Raw genomic sequence first — 24,757 nt, forward strand, 5'->3', positions numbered from 1 at the left:
CTGTCTTGGATTTTGATGAAACTTGGTGTACAACCTTATGGTTGCAAAATTGAAAATAATGCATAATTTTAAATTCTTTTAATCTTTTTCTTTCTAGGTCTTATTTCCTTACATGTCAGCATTCAAAGTTTCTTTTTTTAAAATGATATTTATTAGCATTTCAAATAGTACATAAAAACAAAAAAGTAAAACAAAAAAAGAGAAAAAGAAAAATTCAACATTTGCAATCCATATTTTCAATACCTTTTTTCCACAACTTCCCCTCGCCTCCCCTTCTTGTATTCCATGTCCAAAAATTTGTTCAACAAGTTCTTATCCCTAAATTTTTAACCTTAGTTTGTTGTTATATTTAATTCAATTTATATATAAACTTTTAGCTTATATACATCAATCATTATACTTAAAGACTTTTTCTAAGATCGACCCAGTTTCCCTTCCACGGATTCCCCATTTTAATACTAATAACAACACAAAAAGAAAGAAAGATAGAAGAAATCAAAATATTTTTGTACACCCTTTGGATTTCCAAACCCCACCCTCCCTTCCCCGGTTTCGATCCCCGAACCGTTGTCCATTAGTCCATCTATTATCAGCCTGGCAACCTCACGTCTGAGGCCCTTAAATCTCTCTCAGTCCCTCTCTGCCGGTTTCTTTGAAAGTCCTTTATATTAAACACCAAGTCTCGGAGGGGCACTATCCCTATAATGTCCATGTTCCTTCCAGCCAGACCTCCATATTTAAAGGTGGAGCTCAAGTCTTGTTTCTCAATCCTTTTAAGTCCAAATAGCCCAAAGGCTCCAACTTCCACCTTGATCAGATTTATAGTCCATAGATATTCAGATCTCCACAAAAGGAGATCTTTCCATTCCTCATTTTCCAATTCAAACCCAGTTTTTATCATCCAGTCCTTATTTTCTTTTATGTCCATCTTGACAGGCCTCCGGCTCTCCTTTGCCTTCTGCAGCATTGCAGCCCCTCCTTCCTGCTCCTCCTGTTCAACATATATCTCTTTCTCCACTTCCTCAAGTTTCTCAAGTTTCTTTTCTTGTTCAGCTGCCTGGGTTTTGTACATCGAGTCCTTTTCCAACTCAGTAGATTCCTTTACTGTTGGCTTCAAAGTTATGGCACTTGTAGACAAAACATGACCTTGCTCTTGCAACTTACGCAACTTTCTCACGAGAAAAATAACCTCATCCAGGTCAGCTAGTATTTTTCGACCTATTTCCATTTTTGTAATGTCCCTGAACCCCCACTAGAGGGATTCTGGTTATTCAGTATTTCTTTCACTTCCAACCCAAAAGTCAAGTTAATTTGTTTCAATTCTTCTTTATTTTCAGCGATTTGTAACTATATTGTATCTAATGTAACCAGCAAGAACATCAGAAACAAAGTTCTCTATTTTTCCCGACTTTGACAGCTAATTTGACAGCTGTCAAAATCTTCTATATCTCCTCAGCAGGCTCCTCTCGCGGATCACTCCCGGGTCCCGGGGGGGGGGGTCCTTTAGCTCACAAAGTTAGCTCTTATCCTCCAGCACAATTATTTATAGTATCAATCCGTGCAATTAATAACTTCATCCAATAAGAAAGAGATCTTTCAACCTTGGTTATTTAGTCCTTGCTTCAAATTATTTACAAGGCGGGGAGACGGACTTCCTCTTTGCGTCTTCCCCGATCGTGCCGAATTCAAACGAAAAAAAATCTTTCTTTTGTCAATCCAAATTCCATATTACTCACGGGCTTTTACTTTTGATCCAAATGTTCAAAGGAAGAAGTCAGCACTCTCCGACCATGGCATGCGGCTGCACTCAGTAGTTTCTGACCAATTTTTTTAGATTGATTTCACGATATAGCCAATTTTCATAGTTTTAAATACCCCAAAACTGAAAAAGAAGTCTGCACTTTTGAAAAAGAACCCCTGTAATAACCAATATTTTTTCAGATTTTAAGATGAACAATTTATACATTTATACATTTTTTTAGGCATTTATAAAAACTTTTGAGTGCTGGTGTATTTTTTCCTGAAATCCTCATCCTCTTATTAAGCTCTGTGTAAAATTTCAAAGAGATCTGATCATTGGTTGGGGGGGGGGGGATAAAATGTACAGAAGGCCGAGGTTCTCAAGAGGGAAAAAAAATTAAGGGGGTTTCTTTCAACCATAAGGGAAGGGTGTACACCAAGTTTCATCAAAATCCGAGATGGTGGGTGGCATGACCGCGTTGAACTGACATGGAATGACCCATTAGGAAGAAGCCAGATATCACTCAGGGGCCACAGCTAGAATGGTGTTGTGTGCCAAGACAATGGAGAGCACTAACCCAGAGCAGAACGATTCCAGAACAGGGTGAGCTAGCTGGGAGGTGCAACAGGAGATGAGGAATAAGGAAATGGGCTGTGCGTCTAACTCAGCCGGGCTATAAAACCAGGCAAGGATGCTATAATTGACATCTTGGTGGAGTTACAGTTATGCAAACTGGTGGAAAGCTTTTAACCGTGACTGGGTGCATGCTGTTTCACACTAGCACATTATTTGTCCATTTGACTTAATCTTGCTTGCTTGGACTGGCAGCTGCTGTCTATGGTCTCTAGGGAGAAGAAAGATGTAGGGTGATCCTGATAACACACTGAGGCCGAGAGAGGTTCACTGCAAAAGGGAGAATATAATAATAGTAATAATTTATTATTTGTACCCCGCCCATCTAGCTGGGTTTTCCCAGCCACTCTGGGCAGCATCCATAGAAACCAAAAATATACTAAAATATCACAGATTAAAAACTTCCCTGAACAGGGCTGCCTTAAGATGTCTTCTGAATGTCAGGTAGTTATTTATCGCTTTGACATCTGATGGGAGGGCGTTCCACAGGGCGGGCGCCACTACCGAGAAGGCCCTCTGCCTGGTTCCCTCATTGCGAGAAGCAAAGCTACAGGGCCCTCGGCACTGGACCTCAGCGTCCGGGCAGAACGATGGGGGTGGAGACGCTCCTTCAGGTATACTGGGCCGAGGCCGTTTAGGGCTTTAAAGGTGAACACTAACACTTTGAATTGTGCCTGGAAACGTACTGGGAGCCAATGTAGGTCTTTCAAGACCGGTGTTATGTGGTCTTGGCGGCCGCCCCCAGTCACCAGTCTAGCTGCCGCATTCTGGATTAGTTGTAGTTTCCGAGTCACCTTCAAAGGTAGCCCCACGTAGAGCACATTGCAGTAGTCCAAGCGGGAGATAACTAGAGCATGCACCACTCTGGCGAGATAGTCCGCGGGCAGGTAGGGTCTCAGCCTGCGTACCAGGTGGAGTTGGTAGACAGCTGCCCTGGATACAGAATTGACCTGCGCCTCCATGGACAGCTGCGAGTCCAAAATGACTTCCAGGCTGCACACCTGGTCCTTCAGGGGCACAGTTACCCTATTCAGGACCAGGGAGTCCTCCACACCAGCCCGCCCCCTGTCCCCCAAAAACAGTACTTCTGTCTTGTCAGGATTCAACTTCAATCCATTAGCCGCCATCCATCCTCCAACCGCCTCCAGACCCTCACACAGGACCTTCACTGCCTTCACTGGTTCTGATTTGAAAGAGAGGTAGAGCAGGGTATCATCTGCATATTGATGGACACCCAGTCCAAACCCCCTGATGATCTCTCCCAGCGGCTTCATATAGATGTTAAAAAGCATGGGGGAGAGGACGGAACCCTGAGGCACCCCACAAGTGAGGGCCCAGGGGTCTGAACACTCATCCCCCACCACCACTTTCTGAACACGGCCCAGGAGGAAGGAGCAAAACCACTGTATAACAGTGCCCCCAGCTCCCAGCCCCTCTAGATGGTCCAGAAGGATGTTATGGTCGATTGTATCAAAGGCCGCTGAGAGATCCAGCAGAACTAGGAAACAACTCTCACCTTTGTCCCTAGCTCGCCGGAGCTCATCAACCAGCACGACCAAGGCAGTTTCAGTCTCATGATGAGGCCTGAATCCCAATTGGAAGGGATCCAATTGGTCCGCATCCTCCAGGCGTGCCTGGAGTTGTTCAGCAACCACGCGCTCAATCACCTTGCCCAAGAATGGAAGATTTGAGACTGGGCGATAGTTGGCCATACTGGCCGGGTCTAAAGATGGTTTTTTAAGAAGCGGTTTAATGACCGCCTCTTTCAGCGGATCTGGGAATGTTCCCTCACAGTGGGAAGCATTCATCACCCTGCAGAGCCCATCGCCCAGTCCTTCCCGGCTTGCTTTTATTAGCCAGGATGGGCAAGGATCAAGGAGACAGGTGGTTGGTTTCATGCGTCCAAGCAGCCTGTCCACATCCTCGGGGGTAACGGATTGAAATTTATTCCATGCAACCTGACCAGACAGAGCTCTAGCACTCTCCCGCCCCAGCCCTGCTCCCACGGTGGTGTCTAGCTCCTTCCGAATATGAGTGATTTTATCTGCAAAAAACTTTGCAAAATCGTTGCAGGAGATCTTGGGGTCTTTACAAGGCCCCGGTGGTAAAGGTGGTTCCGTTAAATTGCGAACCACCTGAAAGAGTCTCCTGCTACTATTTTCTGCAGATGCAATAGAGGCGGTGAAGAAAGTCTTCTTCGCCGTCGCTATTGCCACTTGGTAGGCTCGACGTTGAGCTCTAACCTGTGTCTGGTCAGATTCGGAGTGAGTTTTTTGCCACCGACGCTCTAGCCGTCTCAGCGATTGTTTCATTGCCCTCAGCTCCAAAGAAAACCACGGGGCTGTCCGGGCTCCATGCAATCAGAGAGGGCGCTTCGGCGCCAGACCATCGATAGCCCTGGTTAACTCTGCATTCCAGCGGGCCACCAGGGAATCAGCTGAAAGGCCATCAACATGGGATAAAGCATCCCCTACCACTCTCTGGAAACCATTTGTATCCATTAAGTGGCAGGGGCAGACCATCCGAATTGGTCCCACCTCCCTGCAGAGGGGAAGGGTCGTGGAGAAGTCCAGTTGCACCAGGAAGTGATCTGCCAGGAAGAAGACCATTGACTGCCACACAGTTTGGTGTTGTGGAGAGGCTTTCCCACACAATTGAGATGTACCTCAGAAGCACTTGGACTTAACTCCACAGCTCAGCATGCCATCATACAAGATTCTCCCTCCCCCATTTAGCCCCACAGGGGAGGGCCAGAGTCAGCACACATTTTAACTCTCTATCAAGACCAGACAAGATTTGTGTATATGCACAGATACATGCTTAGAATACTGATATTAAGCTCTGCCGTTTAAGGATATGGCAGGATAGACATACACAGTAATTTAATAAAAATGCACAATAGATCTTTTCAGACTCACAGATCGGACCTCCAAGATCCCTGCCCAAAGGGCAGACCCTTAAATCAATACTACAATTTCCCAGGTCGGCTGGATTTTAATTGAGCTGGGAATTGAAAGCACAAGGCCTTTTACAATCCCCCATCGATTTTTGGCAAGGATCATGTCAGTCTGAATCAAACATCCTGCTGACAAGCAAGCCAAGTAGAGCTGGAAAGAAAAGCCTTTGCCAAAACTAAGGTGTTCCATATTGAACAGGAAATGCAATTACACAGATGAAAAGTGAACCTTCATCTCTGGCCAAAACAGATAATACACAAATAGTTCTCTTCGCCCTTTGAGTTCAATATTTACTACCAATATACTGACCATATATTGGCAGCTCAGTGGGAAAGAACCTGTGTTGCATGCAGAAAGTCCCAGGTTCAATCCCTGACATCTCCAGTAGCTCTCCAGGGTTCAGGCAGGAGACATTCCCTGCCCTTCCTGGAGATGCCAGTGATCACACCTGAGACCTTCTGCATGCAAAGCAGATTTCTCTACCACTGAACTACACTGCTCCCCCCACCCACCTATTAGGAAGATTCCTTAATTCATGTCAGATTGTTGGTCCAGCTAACTGAGCGCTGTCTACACTGACAGGCAGCAGCTTCCCGGGTTTCCAGACCAGGGTCTCTCCCAGCCCCATGTGGAGATGCCAACTACTGAACACAGGACTCCTTGCATCCAAAGCGTAGGTCCAACCAATCATATACGCAAAGTGGGACAGTTTGGTAGCCTCTGCACTGCACACAGAAAGACCCAGCTTCAACACCCAGCTTCTCTAGGTGGGATGGAGAGAGGCCCTTGCCTGAAACCTGGAGAGATGCTGCCAGTCAGTGCAGATAATACTGATGGTCCAACCTGGCATGAGGTCTGTTTCCTACTCTCCTATGGAACGCTGTGAAGCGTTCCCAAGACTGCAGCCTTACAGAGCAATCCTAACCACATAAACAAAGATCTATCAAGGTGGAAATGCTGATGAGCAAAACCAAAAGATTGAAAAGGGAGGGTAAGGGGCACAGGTATGTCTTTTTGATCTCCAGTTGTGCATGTTGCTTGCCACGCCCTCCTTATCACTTTACACTAGCCTTCTCTGGCACGGTGCCACCCATACATTGTTGAATTCTGACTCTCATTATTCTTGGTCACTGACTGCTGGGAGTTCTGTAACACCTAGAGGGCACCAGGCTGCTCCAGTTGCATTCAAGGTGTTTTAGGATAAGTGTTCTACAACCTTGGATCCTCGGGTGTTGCTGGACCAAAACTCCCCCAAAAAGCAAGCAAGCACCTACCAGCTGATTTTGTTCCTCTGTCTCCTTCTGGAGAGAGAGGCTCCGGCATCACCATCAGAGACCTCACACCTGAGGAGATTTCACCCCTCCCATATCCAAGAATCTCCTGATGATCTCTGCTGATTCTCCAGAGAGAAGGAGGCGTGTTCTGCTCTCTACTTATTCTACTTCAGCACCAAGTCAGACAGTCAGTCAGTCAGTGTGTCGGAGAGAGAGAGACTGAGTGTTAGAGATTGTGTGTAGAGATAAGGTTGCTGCTAAGAGCAGCTGCAGACACTCAGTGCAGTTTAGCATTCATTTATGCTTAGAACCCATTTAGCTCTGTATATAGTTGTATTATAGTTGTAGATAGAATAAAAGAAGTTATTCTACAGAGCTGCTCTCCAAGTCGTTTATATACTCTGCTAGACTCTGCTATGTAGGGACGCAGGTGGCGCTGTGGGTTAAAGCCTCAGCGCCTAGGACTTGCTGATCGAAAGGTCGGCGGTTCGAATCCCTGCGGCGGAGTGCGCTCCCGCTGCTCGGTCCCAGCGCCTGCCAACCTAGCAGTTCGAAAGCACCTCCGGGTGCAAGTAGATAAATAGGGACCGCTTTCTAGCAGGAAGGTAAACGGCGTTTCCGTGTGCAGCTCTGGCTCGCCAGATGCAGCTTTGTCACACTGGCCACGTGACCCGGAAGTGTCTCCGGACAGCGCTGGCCCCTGGCCTCTTGAGTGAGATGGGCGCACAACCCCAGAGTCTGTCAAGACTGGCCCGTACGGGCAGGGGTACCTTTACCTTTACCTTTAGACTCTGCTATACTCTGCTGTGCGACGACTGTCTTCTTGTGGAAGTGAATCCGGTGCTCACAACTCTAAGCTGTGAGTCCACAGCACTTTGACCTGTTCCTGTCCAGAAGGTGGTCTCTGGAAGTGCTACCCAGCTCGTCTAGCCCAGTCGGGGCTGAAGTGCATGAGTCCAGTTGGTGGTACTGGCTCAAGGGCGATGCTGACATCAGTTATGGGTCCAGTCGTCGTTCCAGTCGTCTGACCAGTCGTTGTTCCAGTCCTACCAGTCGTCCCAGTCGTCCCAGTCGCCAGAGGTTTCTGTTGCTGATTGCCGGACGGCGGAACGGAGGCTGCATGCTGGACTGATTTGTGGTGCCCAGAAGCAGAGCTGTTTTGGAGCAGGGTGTTCAAGCTGCCGCTGTTGCTGTTGCTGCTGCTTGATTTATGGAGGTATGTTGCTGACTGCCAAAGAGAAGAAGATAGCATCCCTGCTTGCCTGTTAATTGCGCTCTGAGTGGGAGAGAGAGTGGCTGAAGGAGTCAAGGCTCTATCTGTGTTGCACGAGGGAAGTGTCTTGCTCTAAGTAATAGGAGACATGGCCTGTGCACATTCTGGCCAGATGGCTCTGTCCTTTCCTCTCCTCACACCTGAGACCTATGCAGTTTCCGGTCAGCGCCAGCGATTAATGGCGGATTTCCCTCTGAGCTCCGGAGGGAGTCTGCTCCGCAGGTTCGGGTCCTGCCGCTACGGCGAAGCGGGGACCCCAAAAAATCACAGGCGGTGAAGCCTGTGAGCGAGGAGACTCGGCGGGCACCTTTGCGCCCCCCCAAAACTGTGAAGGAGCCTTTTTAAAGGCTCCGGAATGGCAGCGGGTGAGCGGCGCAGTGCTGAGAGTTGTTTACCCAGTCTGTGGAGTGAAGCCGCATCGCCATTATCGGAGAGCGCTGATTTCTTCCTGAAAATTGGACTTAAAAGCAACTACCCGTGAGTAGGTTTAAAGGATTAATTGGAACTAAATTTTGAAGAATTTTGGCACTGACACGGGAAAGGCATAAACAGGAAGTCTGCCTTTCCGTTCTGCGGAGAGACTAAAGCAAAGAGACTGTAAAGCTGTAACTTTGGGAGAATCTTCTTCTGAAAAAGAGTAAATCCATCGTTAAAAAAGCAGCCCTCCTCCCGTTCGCAGGAGCGGTGGGGGAGGAAATTGTACTTTATATACCTGCATGAAAAGGAGAGAACAAAAATACATCCGCTGTCTTAAACCCTGGGGACGGACTGCCTTGACAGGGAAACCGATTAGTGGGCTGTCAGCACGTTAAGGTAAAGACTTTGGAAGTGACTTCTGAACTAACTCTGTGAAAAGATACAGTGTCTCTGGACTGTTTTGTATATAAAATAACCCTGAAGGTAACTGAAACTGTGGCTTTTTAGGAGATATGGGGGACTTTTAAAGAATACATTTGTTTCAAAAATTGTAAAGTGAAGTTGGAAGTTTCTCCCCCTAGAGGAGACTTTGTTGCAAGAATAATAACTAAGCCACTAGCAGCTGAGCCACTGGAAATTTCCTTTTCATTTTTTTTTTTTTAATTCTCTTTATTAAATTTCATTTACAACAGACAAAAAACATTAGACAAATAAAAATACCAAAATCCAAACGAAGAAAAAAAGAGGGGGAAAAAAGAAAACAGGAAAAAAGAAGAAAAAAAAACAGGCACACATGACAAAAACCGTTTCAGACATACAAATTGACTTCCTTCCCTTCCCTTCGGTTTCTTAATTAAAAACTCCATTTTCTGCAGCTGGTATTGTTACTGGGTTGTACATCGTAAGTTTTATAACAGACCTGCTATAGTTGTTAAGTTTCTATAATTTCCTTCAATATATGCCATAAATTTATTCCAATCGTCAATAAACTTTGTATTTTTTTGGTTTCTAATTTTTTGTGTCATTTTTGCCAATTCAACAAATTCAAATAATTTTGATTGCCAATCCTTCACCGTTGGTATATTTGTACTTTTCCAATTTTGTGCAATTAGTATTCTGGCCGCTGCTGTCGAATATTGAAACAAAGTTTTGTCTTCTTTTCTAATTTCATCCCCAATAATTCCTAATAAAAAGGCCTCTGGTCTTTTAGGGAAAGTGTATTTGAATATTTTTTTTAACTCATTATAAATCAGGTCCCAGAATTTCTTCACTTCCTCACATCTCCACCACATATGAAGGAAGTTGCCTTCTTTTATTTTACACTTCCAGCAGGCCTTATTTCCTGTTTTATACATCTTTCCTAATTTTACTGGTGTTATGTACCACCTATATATCATCTTTTCTAAATTTTCTCTAATTGCAACACTTGCCGTAAATTTTATTCCATCATTCCATAATTTTGACCACTTTTCATATTCTATATTATATCCCAGGTCCATCGCCCATTTTATCATAACCTCTTTAATTTCCTCGTCTTTAGTGTCCCATTCTAGTAATATGTCATACATTTTGGATAATAACTTGGTTTTGCTTTCAATTATTTCTATCTGAAATCTAGATTTCTTTTCATTCATTCCTACTTTTTTGTCTTCCGTCCATATTACATTTATTTGATGGTACTGTAGCCAGCCTGTTAGTTTTCCTTTCAAATCTTCATATGGTCTTAATTTCCAGCCGCCTTCAGATCTTATCAAAAGGTCTTCGTAAGTCAGTCTTTGCCCTCCCATGTTTGCTTTTTTAATTATTAGGATATCTGTTGGTGACAACCACCAAGGTATTTTCCATTCTAAAAGTTTTTTGTTTTTCTCCCAAACTTCATATATTGGTCCTCTAATAATATGGCTTGAAAACCCTTTATGTACCTTTTCTTTATTTAACCACAAATAGGCGTGCCAACCGAACCTATTGTTGAACCCTTCTAGATCTAGTAAGTCGGTATTTTCCAAGGTTATCCAATCTTTTACCCAACACAGGCAGGCGGCCTCGAAGTACAGCTTTAAATTCGGAACCGAAAATCCCCCTCTTTCTTTTCGATCTGTTAGTAATTTAAATCTAATTCTTGGACTTTTCCCCTGCCATATGAACTTCGAAAGAGTTTTCTGCCAATCCTTAAATATTTTGGGACCTCTAATCACTGGGATGTTTTGGAACAGGAACAACATTCTTGGGAGTACATTCATTTTTATTGCCTCCATCCTACCTATCCACGAAAGTTTGACTCTATTCCAAATGTCTAAATCTTTTTTGATTTCTTTCCACGTTGTCAAATAATTGTCTTGAATTAAATTTATATTTTTTGGTGTAAGCCATATTCCCAGATATTTTATTTTTTTAGTCACTTTAATTCCATGTTGAATCTCTAGTTTTTCTCTTTCATCTTTTCCCAGATTCTTAGTCATCATTTTTGTCTTTGATTTGTTCAATTTAAAGCCAGATAGTTTGCCATATTCTTCTAATATTTCCAGTGCTTTATTAATACTTTTATGTGGCTCTTCCAGGGATAACATCAGGTCATCCGCGTTTATATTCCTTTGTTCCTACTTTGATCCCTTGGATCTCTGGTGTTGTTCTTATTTTATTCGCAATCACCTCTAATACCATAATAAACAAAAGCGGGGAGAGAGGGCATCCCTGTCTTGTTCCTTTTTCGATTTTAAATGTATTTGTGGAGTTGTTAGTTATAATCAGTTTGGCAAATTGGTTCGAATATACTGCCTCTATACCTTTCATGAACTCGCCCTCTATCCCTGCTTTCTCCATGCTTTTTAGTAGGAACAACCAAGAAACATTATCAAACGCCTTCTCTGCATCTATGAATATCAACGCCGCAGGTACTTCATCTTTAGCTTCCAAATATTCAATTATATTTATAGTATGTCTTACATTATCTTTCAAGAACCTATTTGGGAGGAATCCTGCTTGGTCTTTATGGATTAAGTTTACTAAACACTTTTTCAATCTGTTCGCCAGAACCTCTGCATAGATTTTATAGTCATTATTTAAAAGTGATATAGGCCTATAGTTCTTTATATTTAGTTTATCCGTATCCGGTTTAGGGATTAGCGTAATATGGGCCTCTCTCCAGGATTCTGGTAATCTTCCTCCTCTTAAAATATTATTCATAGTATCACACAGCACTGGTATTAGTTGATTTTCTAAAACTTTGTAATATTTGGTAGACAGACCATCTGGTCCCGGGGCCTTCCCTAGTTTCATTTTTCTTATCGCATTCTGGATCTCTTCTATTTTTATAGGTTTGTTTAATTGAGCTCTTTCTTCTTCTGTTATGGTCTTCCCACTGCAATCTTCTAAATATTTTTCTATTTGAGTTAAATCTTCGTCTTCTTTTTTGTACAGTTTCTCGTAAAACTTGAGGAAATTTTCTTTTATTCTTTTTGGGTCTTCTATCAATTCTTCCTCTATTTTTATCTTATTTATCAAATTTTGTTTTTGTCTTCTTCTCAGTTGCCAGGCTAGTAATTTACCCGTTTTGTTAGCTGATTCAAAATATTTTTGCTTCATTAATTTGATTTTCCATTCAATTTCTTGGTTTGTTAACATTGAGTATTGTGTTTGTAATATTTTTATTTGTATGTTTTGCTCATCTTTCGGATTTTCTATTAGTTTTTTCTCGCAATCTCTTAACTGACTAAGGATTTCTTCTTTCTTATGTTCTCTTATTTTCCTCTTATAATTATTTTGTTGAATGAAGAACCCTCTTAAGACGGCTTTGCTGGCATCCCAAACTACCTCTATGTTTGTTTCTGTGTTGAGGTTCATATCGAAGTATTCTTTTAAGGTTACTTTGGCCTTTTCAATGACTTCTTCACTATCTAATAAATGTTCATTCAATCTCCATCTAACCCCCCCCCCCCCCGTGATGCGCCTTTTATCTCCAGCATTATCGAATTATGGTCAGAGAGGGTTCTCGGTTGAATTTCACATTTTGCAGTTCTTAAAGTAAGTTCCCTTGAGATCCAGATTTGGTCAATTCTGCCCCAGCTTTTATGTATTTCTGAGAAAAAAGTGAATTGCTTCTCTATTGGATGTTTATGTCCCCAGATGTCTATTAAGTCCAGGTTTTCTTCCAAATCCTCAAATGATCTTGGTAATTTCCCTTGGTTTCGCTTTTTCTTTTCTGTTTGTCTGTCAATTTCTGGTGCCGGCACTGCGTTAAAGTCTCCCAGTAATATCGTCCTGTTGCTTTCTAACTCTAGTAAGTCCTGCTCTAACTTCTTTAAAAATTCTAATTTATTTGAGTTTGGGGCATATATATTTACCACATTGAGTTTTTCCCCCTGGAAGTTAATTTGGACCCCCAGTATCCTTCCCTCATCATCTTTGTAAATCAGTTTAGGTTCCCATTTTTCATTAACATATGTTGCTACTTGTCAGGAAATTGCCATCGGAAGAACAGGTGGCGGTAGGGCTCCAGGAGAATAGGAGAGACTCTGCAGCAGAAGAGGGAACCAGTAGGGGGGGAGCAGGAGCTCCAAGGGGAAGGGAATCGGAGGAGAGGCTCTGGGACACTTCAAGTGAGAACAGCGGAGAGGTATCAAGGCCCCCTTTAGGAACCCCCACCCCTCGCCGGAAACTGTCACGCAGGGAATCCAGGAGACGTGTTTCCGTTAAGCAGCTTTTATGCTGGAAGCGTTTCCGCAGGCGCCCACTGTCGGATTCTACCAGCGACTGATGGAGCCATGTCAAAGGGCTCCGCTCAAGGCAGAGCTTTGCTACGCTGAGCAAACTCTGAGGGACCAACCCTTTTACGCACAAGTAGCTCATTGTCCCATCACAGCAATCCGACAGTCCCTGAAAGCGCTTGTGCAAGGAGAGGCATCATGAGCAACCCAGCCGGAGCCGGAGATGGGGGAGCAGCTGCAGCCGTTCCAAGCCTGGAAGAAAGGTACAGGATGTTGGAGGTTCAGTTAGCCATGCAAACGGCTAGGCTTGAGGAGAGGAGGGCTCAAGATGCAGAGAAGGGAAAGGCCACCCAAGTCTCAAGGAAGGTGCCAGGACTGGTGCAGAAATTTGGGGGTGATCCCAGGAACTATCAAGCCTTTAGGACAGAAATACAATATGCCCTTAATCTGCAGTTTGATGACTTTCCTGATGAGGAATCAAGGGTGGCGTTTGTGATTGGCCATCTAGAAAGGGGGGCGAGAGACTGGGTGAGACCCCTGATGGCAGCCAATAACGAAGTCCTAAAGGACACAAGGAAGTTTTTTCGCGCCATGGATCTGATGTTCTCCAGTGAGATTGAGCAGGGAGTGGCGCGGAGACAACTAATGGCGTGTAAGCAAGGGAGCCGATCTGTCCGTGAGTACTGGACTGAGTTCACCATGTTGATTCATAAATTAAGTTGGGATTTGTCGGCGGAACCGATACAAATGCTTTTTGAAGAAGGATTATCTCCAGCAGTAAAAGACGAACTTTCCCGGGCGCCCAGGGCGGAGTCTATGGACCAGCTGACTAAATCCGCGCTGGCCATAGGAGCACGGCAGGAGGCTAGAGCCTTGGAGAAGCGGGAGGGGAAAGAGGACCGTTGGAGAGATTTCCGCATTCCCGAGATTCCAGAGCAGACTTCCCCGCCAGCAGAGCCGATGGAAATTGGAACAGCGCGCGCGCGCGCAGTTTCAAACCCCAGTGAAGGGCGGAAGAAGGAGGGGAAGGGCGCCAAGAAATGTTTTCTCTGCCAACAGCCAGGTCACTTTGCCAGAGTTTGTCCGCAAAGAAAGGAATGGCAAGGAATGGCGGGAGCTGTTGGGGAGGAGGCGGAGGGAGTCCAGGAGACAGTAAAAGCCAACGCCTGGCTGCAAGCATCGGGGCACAGCAGCCAGGCCAAGGAACAGTGAATGTGCCCACGCCGGAACCACCAAGACCAGCGCTAGTAATAGAGGTATTGCTAGAACTGGCAAACAGACACCCGCTAAAGGTTAAGGCGCTATTGGACTCAGGCAGCTCCTGCAACTTTATGAGTAAGGAGTTTGCAGCCGCACACCAGATACAAACCATCCCCTTAAATAACCCGCTGCAGGTGACCACGATTGATGGGAGGGCGCTGTTGGGAGGAGAAGTTAACCAGCAGACTGTTCCCATGACGATGAGGGTGGCACGACACACGGAACTAATAGCGTTTAATATAGCCACCTTGGGGGGAGCGCCCATTATTTTGGGGATGAGCTGGCTAGCGCTGCATGATCCGCTCGTGGGATGGCACCAGAGAGTGGTTTCCTTTGGGTCAGCGCATTGTCTGGCACATTGCACGGAAACGGGGAGCCAAGTAGGTACCCAGGCCACGTTAGCAAAGATAGAAGTTACAGACCAAGGAAGGGTACCACGACAATACGCCGATTTGGCTGACGTCTTCAGCGAAAGGGAAGCAAATAAACTACCCCCGCACAGACCCTTTGACTGCCAAATCAACTTACTCCCAGGAGCACAATTGCCAGTGGGACAAGGTATATGCAATATCAGACAGGGAGATGCAGGAGTTAAGGGAGTTTATTGACAAGAACCTCAAGCGTGGGTTCATCGGAGAGTCACGGGCAGTGGGGGGTAGCCCAGTGTTCTTTGTGGACAAAAAAAATGCAGATAAACCGAGACTTGTCGTGGACTTCCGGGCCCTGAACGCAGTGTCCGAACCAGTGGCTTTCCCTATGCCCAGAATCGATGACATTCTGACCCGGGTGAGAAAAGGGAAAATTTTTACCAAGCTGGACCTAAGGGGGGCGTACAATTTAATACGTATGAGAAAGGGAGATGAGTGGAAAACCACTATGTTCACCCCTTTAGGGGCCTTTGAATATCTCGTTATGCCCTTCGGCCTCCAGGGGGGTTCGGCCGTTTTTCAATCGTTCATGAATCACGTCCTAGGGCCATTGCTTTACAAGAACTGTGCTGCGTTCTTAGATGATGTACTAGTGTACTCAGAGGATGAAGAGCAGCTTGTGCGAGATGTACGAGAGGTACTGAGCAGACTACAAGAAAACCAGCTGTGGGTGAAACTGGAGAAGTGTCAGTTTCACACCAGAGAAGTGGAATTCCTGGGGTACCGGTTGTCAGACAAGGGGTTGGCCATGGATCCTAGCAAGGTGCAAGCGGTACTGGAATGGAAACCACCGAAGACTAAGAAAGATGTGCAAAGGTTTTTGGGGTTCGGAAACTTCTATCGGAAGTTCATCAAGAACTTTGCCCACTTAACAGCCCCCATCACGGATTGCCTCAGCAGTAAGAAGAAATTTGTCTGGACGGAAGAAGCGCAGCGAGCGTTCGAAAGTTTAAAGAGGGTGTTTGCTTCGGAAGAACAACTCTTACACGTGGATCTGCAACAGCCAATGAGAGTGGAGACCGACGCGTCAGACAGAGCGGTGGGCGCCGTACTCCTACAGCCGGGAAAGGATACGTCAGAATGGAGACCGTGTGCCTTTTTCTCGAGGAAGTTGAACAAATCAGAGAGGAACTATACCGTGTACGACAGAGAATTACTCGCCATCCATGAAGCGTTCAAGAGATGGCGACACCTGCTGATTGGGGCGCAACACAAGGTCCAAGTGCGGACAGACCACAAAAATCTAGAATACTGGAGAACAGCCCGAGTACTGAACCAGAGACAAGTGAGATGGGCGCAAGAGTTCTCCAAGTTCAATTTTGAAATTCGCTACGTGCCAGGCGCAGAGAATGTCAGAGCGGACGCTCTCTCCCGAAAACCTGAGTACTTGGAGGGGGAGGGAGCGACGGAAGAAAGACACATCATCCCTGAGGACCACTGGGTTTGTGGGGCAGCATTGGTGGGGCAAAGAGAACTGGTAGAGGGTACTGAGAACGATGAATATGCCCAAGAAAAGCTTAGGGAACTCAGGGAAACAGGGGAGAACACAGGGGGGTTTGAGGAAAAGAATGGAAAGCTGTATTACAAAGGGGCACTCTACATACCAGATGGGGAACTAAGAGGGCGAGTGCTCAAACAGTTACACGATAGCCCCACGGCGGGGCACTTCGGGCAGCACAAGACCATGTGGTTGGTTACCAGAGAGTTTTGGTGGCCCAAGGTGAGGGAAGACGTGCGGGAGTATGTCCAGGGGTGCGACAGGTGCCAGAGAGCTAAAGGAGAGAGGCTGGCGCCAGCGGGGTTATTAGAACCCTTACCCACACCAGAAAGGCCATGGGAAAACAGCTGTCATGGTGGTAGTAGATCTACTAACTAAGATGTGCCATTTTATAGCTTGTTCACACGCAGTCACAGCGGAAGAAACCGCAAGGTTGTTTGTAAAGCATATTTTCAGGTTGCATGGCGCCCCCTTGAGGGTTGTGAGTGACCGAGGGAAACAATTTACTTCCAGGTTCTGGAGGAAGCTAATGAGCTTGCTGCACGTGGAGGTAAGTTTTTCCACCGCCAGACACCCAGAAACAAATGGGCAGGCCGAAAGGGCAAACGGGGTTTTGCAACAATACCTGAGGTGCTATGTAAAAGACAGAGAAAATGATTGGGTAGATAAGTTACCTCTGGCAGAATTTGCCTACAACAACGCGGAGAACGTGTCCACAGGGATGAGTCCCTTTCTGGCCAATTATGGGTGTCACCCCCGAGCATTTCCAGGAGAAGGAGGGGAGAGCTGGAGTGTACCGGCGGCGGAACATTTTGTGGAAGAGATGGAAGCAATCCATCGGCAGCTCCAACTCAACTTGGAGAAAGCCAAGGAAGAATATAAGAAGCAAGCAGACAGAAATAGAAGGGAAGGTGAAACCATAAGGGTGGGAAACCGGGTGTGGCTATCCACCCAAGGGTTGCCGTTCAAGGGAGGGTGTAAGAAATTGAGACCCAAACGGTTGGGACCCTTTGAGGTCATACAACAGGTTAACCCAGTAGCATTTAAACTCAGATTGCCCAGTCACATGAAACTGCACCCAGTATTTCACAGATCATTACTGTCGCCGTACCGAGAGGGACGGGAGTGGGGGGAACGTGAGAGGGAGGTCACCCAAACACCCGTCATAGAAGAGATAGAACGCAACATGGAAGTGGCAGGAATCATCGATTCCAGGTGGAAGGGGAATCAGGTGGAATACTTGGTAGAATGGGAGGGGCAGGAAGAGTCAGAAAACACGTGGGTGCCGGCAGAAGAAGTCCATGACGAGGTTTTAATAGAAACGTTCCATCGGCGTTTCCCCAGAAAACCGCAGCCTGTGGCGCGATTTAGGAGGGAACACTTCGGAACCACCGATGAGGAAGGGGTGTTTGAAGGGTTCCCAGAGTCAGGGGTTGAGGAAGCAGCATACTCAGACGAAGAAGAGGAAGAAGGGGAAGGAGACGGAAGGCAGTGGCTAGAAGTGTTTGAATCCTCTGATGATGAGGAGAGCTCCTTCCGAGGCTTTCCAGCCTCACCGCCTGCAGGAGAGGAGGCGGGAGGAGGGGGGCCTGGGGGGGAGGTGGATGTCAGGAAATTGCCATCGGAAGAACAGGTGGCGGTAGGGCTCCAGGAGAATAGGAGAGACTCTGCAGCAGAAGAGGGAACCAGTAAGGGGGGAGCAGGAGCTCCAAGGGGAAGGGAATCGGAGGAGAGGCTCTGGGACACTTCCAGTGAGAACAGCGGAGAGGTATCAAGGCCCCCTTTAGGAACCCCCACCCCTCGCCGGAAACTGTCACGCAGGGAATCCAGGAGACGTGTTTCCGTTAAGCAGCTTTTATGCTGGAAGCGTTTCCGCAGGCGCCCACTGTCGGATTCTACCAGCGACTGACGGAGCCATGTCAAAGGGCTCCGCTCAAGGCAGAGCTTTGCTACGCTGAGCAAACTCTGAGGGACCAACCCTTTTACGCACAAGTAGCTCATTGTCCCATCACACTACTCCTCTTTTTTTTTCCACCGTGGAATTTATGAATTCTACTCCTAATTTTCTGTTTAGCAAAATATGTTTATGCTTTTTGGTCACGTGTGTCTCTTGTATACAAACTAAATCAAGTTTTTTCCTTTTCAGGACATTTACAATTTTATTCCTTTTGGTTTTTTCATTCATGCCATTTACATTCCATGATAGAATTTTCAAATTCATTATTGCGTTTGCTTTCTGATATACCAATAAATTATCAATTTAAATTCGGGTAGTTTTGCTTTCTGTTTCTTCTTCTTCTTCCGCTTCTTCCTCCCCCACCTCCCCCTCTCCTTCTTCTTCCTCTTCTTCTCCTTCCCCTCTTTTTTCTTCTTGTTCTCTCTCTTTCTCTCTTATACCTCCTCTCTCGTCTAGGTCTCCATTTCTCCCTCTATATCTCTCCTCCATCTTCCCGAGATCTTTTTCATATCTACGCAAAAATTTACCCACTTCCTGGCTTTCAGTAATCTTAAATCTTTTATCTTTATAGAAAAAGGAAATCCCTTCAGAGAATTCCCATCTATGTTGTATGCCATTCTTTTTCAGAACATTTACTAACTGTTTGTAGCCCTCTCTTTTGCGTAGAAGCCTGATTGGTATTTCTTTAAAGATAATAATTGGTCTACCTTCAATTATTAACTTCTTTTGGTAGCTTTCTCTTAAGATTATGTTTCTCATCTCTATCAAGTTAAATATCACTAAACAATCTCCTAGAACTTTTTTCGATTTTGGTTGTTTGGGCCTTATTTTTATTCTAAAGACATTTTCTATCGTTTGTGCAATTTCCTCTTCCTTTAATTCTAACCATTTCGCCAATTCTTTAATCATTTTTTCTTTAATGTTCTCATTAATTTCTTCTCCCACTCCTCTGAACTTTAAATTTAACTGTTTTTGTTTCATTTCCATCATTGCTAAATTGTCCAAAACCTGGTCTTGGCTCCTACTCAGTTCTCCGAAATTGTCTTTTAGTCTGTCTGTCTCCTTCCTCTGTTCTTTCATCTCTCTTTGTATTTTTTTATTTGAATCTTCTAAGGTCTTTGATCAAACCGTTAGATCTTTTATCTTATTTGATAATTCACCTACCGCTCCCTCTATCTTCTTATCAATCAATTCATGCATCTCTCCTAATTTTCTCTCCATGTGGATTTCACTCTGTTTGAATTCCTCCTTTATTTTCAGCCATAGGATATCTAAGTCTTTAATTTCTTCTTGTCAAGATGCTTTCCTCTCTGATGGTGTTCCTCCTATCTTTTCCCCGTTCTTTCCAGACATTTTCCCCGTTTCCACGCTCTCTCCTACTTTATCCTTAATTTTTACACAAATTTAATTTCTTGTACTGTTTATACTCTCCCCTAGAGGGCGCACAATCTTAACAAATTCTAATTATCAAAGAAAAAATACACTGACGTTCACTTAATCTATTTAAATCCGAATTTTGTTAGTTGGAACAATTCTACCAGTTTAGTCAGTCAGATTTCCCCTAGCCTTTAAATTTCTCCTAATATATCAAAAAATTATTTACACTTTACATTTATAAATTTTCCAGGTCCAAAACTTTGATTTCAAATATCTTTCAGATTCTTTAAATTCCGTACCTACTTAAGTCATTTACAACCTATACATTCCGAGGACATAGTCCAAATTAAGACTTGTTAGGAATATAAGGGTATAAACCATATAGTACGGATAGTTAAAGTGTTGCAAATCTTATGTAAGAGAGAGGGTAAGAAAGAAAGGAGGGGGAGAACAAGAAAGAAGATTGGGGGGTAGTAGGTTTAACCGGGGTCCAACTTTTGTTATAGGTAAGGACCGTATTATTTTTCTTTCTTCCTTTTATTCACTCTTCAGCCACTTGGTTGGCTTAATCCAGTTCAAAGGAGTATAGGCAATATTTGGTAATCTGTCTAAATAAAGTTCCTTCTGTGTCGGAGAGGGATGAAAAAAGTTCCTTCTATGTCAGAGAGGGATGAAAAAAAAAAGAAAGAAAAGGAAAGATGGGGAAGAAAAAAAGAGGCAGAAAGTTCCAGAAATTCCAAAACTCCAGTGCAGTCCAGAAATAGTCCGTAGAAGTAAATAAATTCCAAGTTGAATCTAAGTTCTGAATTCTCCAGCCTCCTGCTGGATTATTCCGCTCAAAAAACTGTATTAGGAGGAGAGTTCAGGGGGTCAAAGTTAAATCTTATCCATCGGATGGGGGGGTATAAGTCTCTAATCCCACCCCTCTTTAAACTCAGTTCATAAATAATTCAAATAATTAATAATTCAAATCCAAAAAGTTCTAGACCTTTAAACAAACGGGGTGTTCCAGAGATTAATCTGGTCATCCACAGTGGAATGAGATGAATAAGAGTATGATTGTCTTAATAGGAGTGGTCATAGGGCCATGTAAGTTCAGTTCATGCAGGATATCCAACCAATTTATAATAATAAATAAGCGAGGGAAAAACCTTGATATAGAAAGAAGAAGCCAGAAATCCAAAACTTTTGGGGAATGGAGACTGGAATCCAAAGTCCACAACTGGGAGGGAGAAGAAATAATTGCTTGTACACACTATAATATACCCAGTCCAAAGTTTCAGGCAGGGAGAGTGAGGGATGAAGATTATTATTTTTCCCCTTCAGCGCCTTTGCAGTCTTAGCGTTTACTCCGTCTTTTTTCCTCCTCTCCCCTCTTTCTCCCTTACGCTTCCATTTCAAATTGAAGCTTCCGCTTGTTTCTTTCCTTGAAACCACTCAGTTTAAATCTTCCTCTTATTCTTTAGTACTCACCAAAAACGATACAAAGTCTCTACAGATTTTTCCTTTCTGTTACTTTTATATATTTTGTTTCCTTTGCCTCATTTAGTTACTGCTGAGGACTTTCACTTCTCTGTTCTACAGCGGGCGGGTGGTAGTTTCCTTGTTTCACTCTTACGATTTTAAGTCCAGCACCATTTTAGCTCCGAAAGACAGGTCGGGCTCCTTGTTTCAATCCTTTTACATCCAGCATTCCCTTAGCTTATAACTCATGATTTTTAACTCGAGAATGATTTCACAACGCTAAGGGCTTCTGTTCTTAGAATTACGGAGATTTGTCGCCTTTACAGTGAGAGCCAGAGGCATTGCCACACGGGGTCCGCAGAGCTTACTGTTCGCGTTTCTCAGTTCCGTCGCTCCCGAGTCTCTCTCAAAAAAAGAAAAAACCCGAAGGAGCATCGGAACCACTCCAACGCTGCTGGTTAGCTTTTCCCTCAAGGGGGCCCCCCTTGAGATTTCGGGGTCGCAGTGCCTTTGCGTTGCCCCCAAAACCCCGTGCAGCTCGGAGAAGCCCTTCAGCGGCTTCTCCGCACTCCCTTTCTGCTTGCGATCCAAACTGGAAGTCGGAAATTTCCTTTTCAAAACAAATCCACAGGCGTGAGACTGACCTTGGCTTTGCATGAGAGTGTTATGGCAAATGGTAAAGGGAAAAGAGAGCTGGTACAGGAAAAAAGCCTTAGGTCTGGCAGACAATACAAGACTGATATTTCATATCAGCGAAGGGCTTCAACATCCGGAGGCACAGGAGCAGCTGCTGCCTCGCAAATAAAATCAAAAGCTATGTCATCTGAAGATGCACTGGCACAGGCACTTGGCAAAATTAATGAATATTTAGAATATTTAACGAAACAGGGGGCTGAGACAAATAAACAAGTTGCAGAAACTAACAAACAAGTAGCTGAGGTCTCAGCAAAAATTGATTTAAATACTACACGCATCAATGAATTGGGAAAGAAGGTGAATTCTAATACACAGACTATCGAAAAACTTCTAGAGGAATCGGCTACAACTCGAAAGATTGCAGAGGAGGCAAAGGAAATTGCAATTGCTACCCAGGAGAAGATACCACCGGTCTTTAAGAAATTGGAGGACCATAATCTGACATTGTCTATGATTGAATTGCAAAGAAAAGAGAGAAAATTAAGAATCAGATCAGTACCTGAAAGTGAGAAGGATAATTTGGTGGACTTCCTTACAAAAGAATTTTCGGATTTCTGGCAACAGGGCCTGGAGAAGGAAGAATTTAAGATAGTGAGTGCATTTAGACTCGGCACAAGACAAAGAAAGAATAAGGCAAGCGACTGTTTGATAACTTTAAGATCAAAAGAAGAAAGAGATAAAATTCTGAATTTGCACTACTAAAAAACTTTGGTAATTGAAGACTCTTATGTGGAGATCTTTAAGGATATACCGAAGCATATTTTGGATGTAAGAGCCTACTATAGAGATCTGGTTGTTCTACTGAGAAGAAACAATACACTTTTCAGGTGGGAATTTCCCCAAGGCCTATCTTTTAAATACAAAGGAAGGAAAATAAGAATAAGGACAGTGAGTGATAAAGACAAGTTTCTGAGAGACCACGAAGAGGATCTTCAGAAAGAAGCGGAATCTGGAGAGGAGCCAATTCCATTAGGAAAAGGAATACTGGACATAGCAAATTTATCATTTGGATTGAAACCACCAACAGAAGAACAACAACTACTACTTGGAGCAGTAGGAGGGGAAAGTAAATAACTCCATCATGGCTCTGCAACCTCTAAGCTAGAATTGTAATGGTTTGAATATGCCCCGGAAGAGAAAAAGTGTTTTTCATATACTAAAGAAAGAACAATTGGACTTGATTTGTTTACAAGAAACACATGTGATGAGGTCACATAGGAAAATACTTATTAATAAAAGATTGGGACAAGAATTCATTTCATCTGACAAAGTTAAAAAAAGAGGAGTGGTGATATATGCAAAGGAAAAATTGTTACCGAAATTAATCTTTAAAGACGAACAAGGAAGATTCTTGGCAATTGAAATTCAGGTTCAAGGAGATAAATTTTTGATCGTAGGAATTTATGCACCGAATGAGGGGAAATCTGAATTTTTTAAGAAGTTGCATGAGACTTTGTTCGACTATTTGGACTATAACTTAATTCTGATGGGAGATATGAATGGAGTAGTATCTACAAATATGGACAAAGCACAAAGATAGGTAGTTACTAAAGATGGAAGACTACCAAAAACTTTTTTTGAAATGACTGACAATATGGACTTGATTGATATTTGGAGAACAAAGAATCCTCTTGAGAGAGAGGGAACTTTCTTTTCTGAAGCCAAAATGACATGGACTAGAATTGACCAAATATGGGTTACTAGAGGAATGGCACCAAAGATAAAGAAAGTGGAAATCTGCCCAAAAACTTGCTCCGACCATAATTCCGTAAGGATGGAGATGAAGCAAATAACAGCTGGCTCCTTCAGATGGAGGATGAATGACACCTTATTTAGAGATGAAGAAGTGTATAAAAAGGCCCAAAAAACTTTGAGAGACTATTTTGAAATAAACATGAAGACCAATGTTGAAAAAAGAGTAACCTGGGACGCAAGTAAAGCGGTTATGCGAGGATTCTTGATACAACAAAATGCGATAAAGAAGAGAAGCCAAAATGAGAAGAAAGATAAGATTTTGGAGAAGATAAAAGAAGGGGAAAGGAAATTAAGATCAAAACCAAAGTCTAAAGAGATTTTGAGAGAAATTAAGTTATATCAAACATAATACATGGAACTGATGAATCAAGAAATAGAATGGAAAATTAAACAAATGAGACAAAAGACTTTTGAATCAGCAGATAAATGTGGTAAACTACTGGCTTGGCAAATGAGGAAAAGACAAAAATTAAATACGGTTACAAATTTAGAAGTGGAAGGAAAGAACATTTATAATCCAATTGAGATCAGAAATTGCTTCCAGAGATACTTTAAACAACTATATTCACAAGGGCCGCAGAAAGAATTGGACATAGACCAATTTCTTGAGAAAAATGGATTAAAAAAAATCTCTCATGAAAGTAAAATAGTCTTGAATCAGAAAATAACTGAACAGGAAATAGAAGGTGTCATTCAAAACATGCAATTGGGCAAATCTCTGGGACCGGATGGGCTGACTTCCAGATACTATAAAGCTTTGAAGGAGTGGATATTACAACCTTTGAAGGAAGTCTGCAATGAAATTTTGGAGGGGAAAAGGGCACCAGAATCGTGGAAAGAGGCTTATATTACACTTATACCGAAGACAGAGACTGAAAAGACTCAACTTAAGAACTACCGCCCTATTTCGTTATTAAATGTGGATTACAAAATTTTTGCTGACATTTTGGCTAAGAGACTGAAAAAAGTCTTGATGGAGGAGATTCATAGAGACCAAGCGGGCTTTCTCCCGAGAAGACATTTGTCAGATAACGTAAGGAATATAATTGATATTTTGGAAAAGCTAGAAGTGAATATAAACACTAAAGCAGTTTTGATATTTGTGGACGCGGAGAAAGCCTTTGACAATATTTCTTGGAGCTTCATGAGGAAGAATCTCCAGGGGATGGGGGTAGGCCAAGGGTTTGAAAACGGTATAGGTGCAATATACTCTGAGCAAAAAGCTAAGCTAATTGTAAACAATGTGGTCACGGAAGAATTTAAGATAGAAAAAGGGACACGTCAGGGGTGCCCAATCTCCCCACTACTTTTTATATCAGTCCTG

The 24,757-nt window shown here is 43.7% G+C and overlaps 1 protein-coding gene and 1 long non-coding RNA gene across 2 annotated transcripts in view; one reads left to right on the top strand and one right to left on the bottom strand.

The window, feature by feature from the left end:
• Nucleotides 1-24,757, top strand: part of LOC309361168 — a 510,060-nt gene that overhangs the window by 4,935 nt on the left and 480,368 nt on the right. The window lies entirely within an intron of this gene.
• Nucleotides 6,541-24,757, bottom strand: part of LOC309361212 (nuclear pore complex protein Nup214-like) — a gene marked incomplete at its 3' end in the record, with an annotated part of 50,473 nt that continues 32,256 nt past the window's right edge. The window contains exon 9 of the mRNA XM_081896144.1: nucleotides 6,541-6,674. Within this exon, the coding sequence (XP_081752270.1) occupies nucleotides 6,541-6,674 (134 nt within the window). The remainder of the gene's footprint in view (nucleotides 6,675-24,757) is intronic.

This window comes from Podarcis melisellensis (genome assembly GCF_964234715.1).
Source record: "Podarcis melisellensis genome assembly, chromosome: W".
Lineage (NCBI taxonomy): Eukaryota > Metazoa > Chordata > Lepidosauria > Squamata > Lacertidae > Podarcis > Podarcis melisellensis.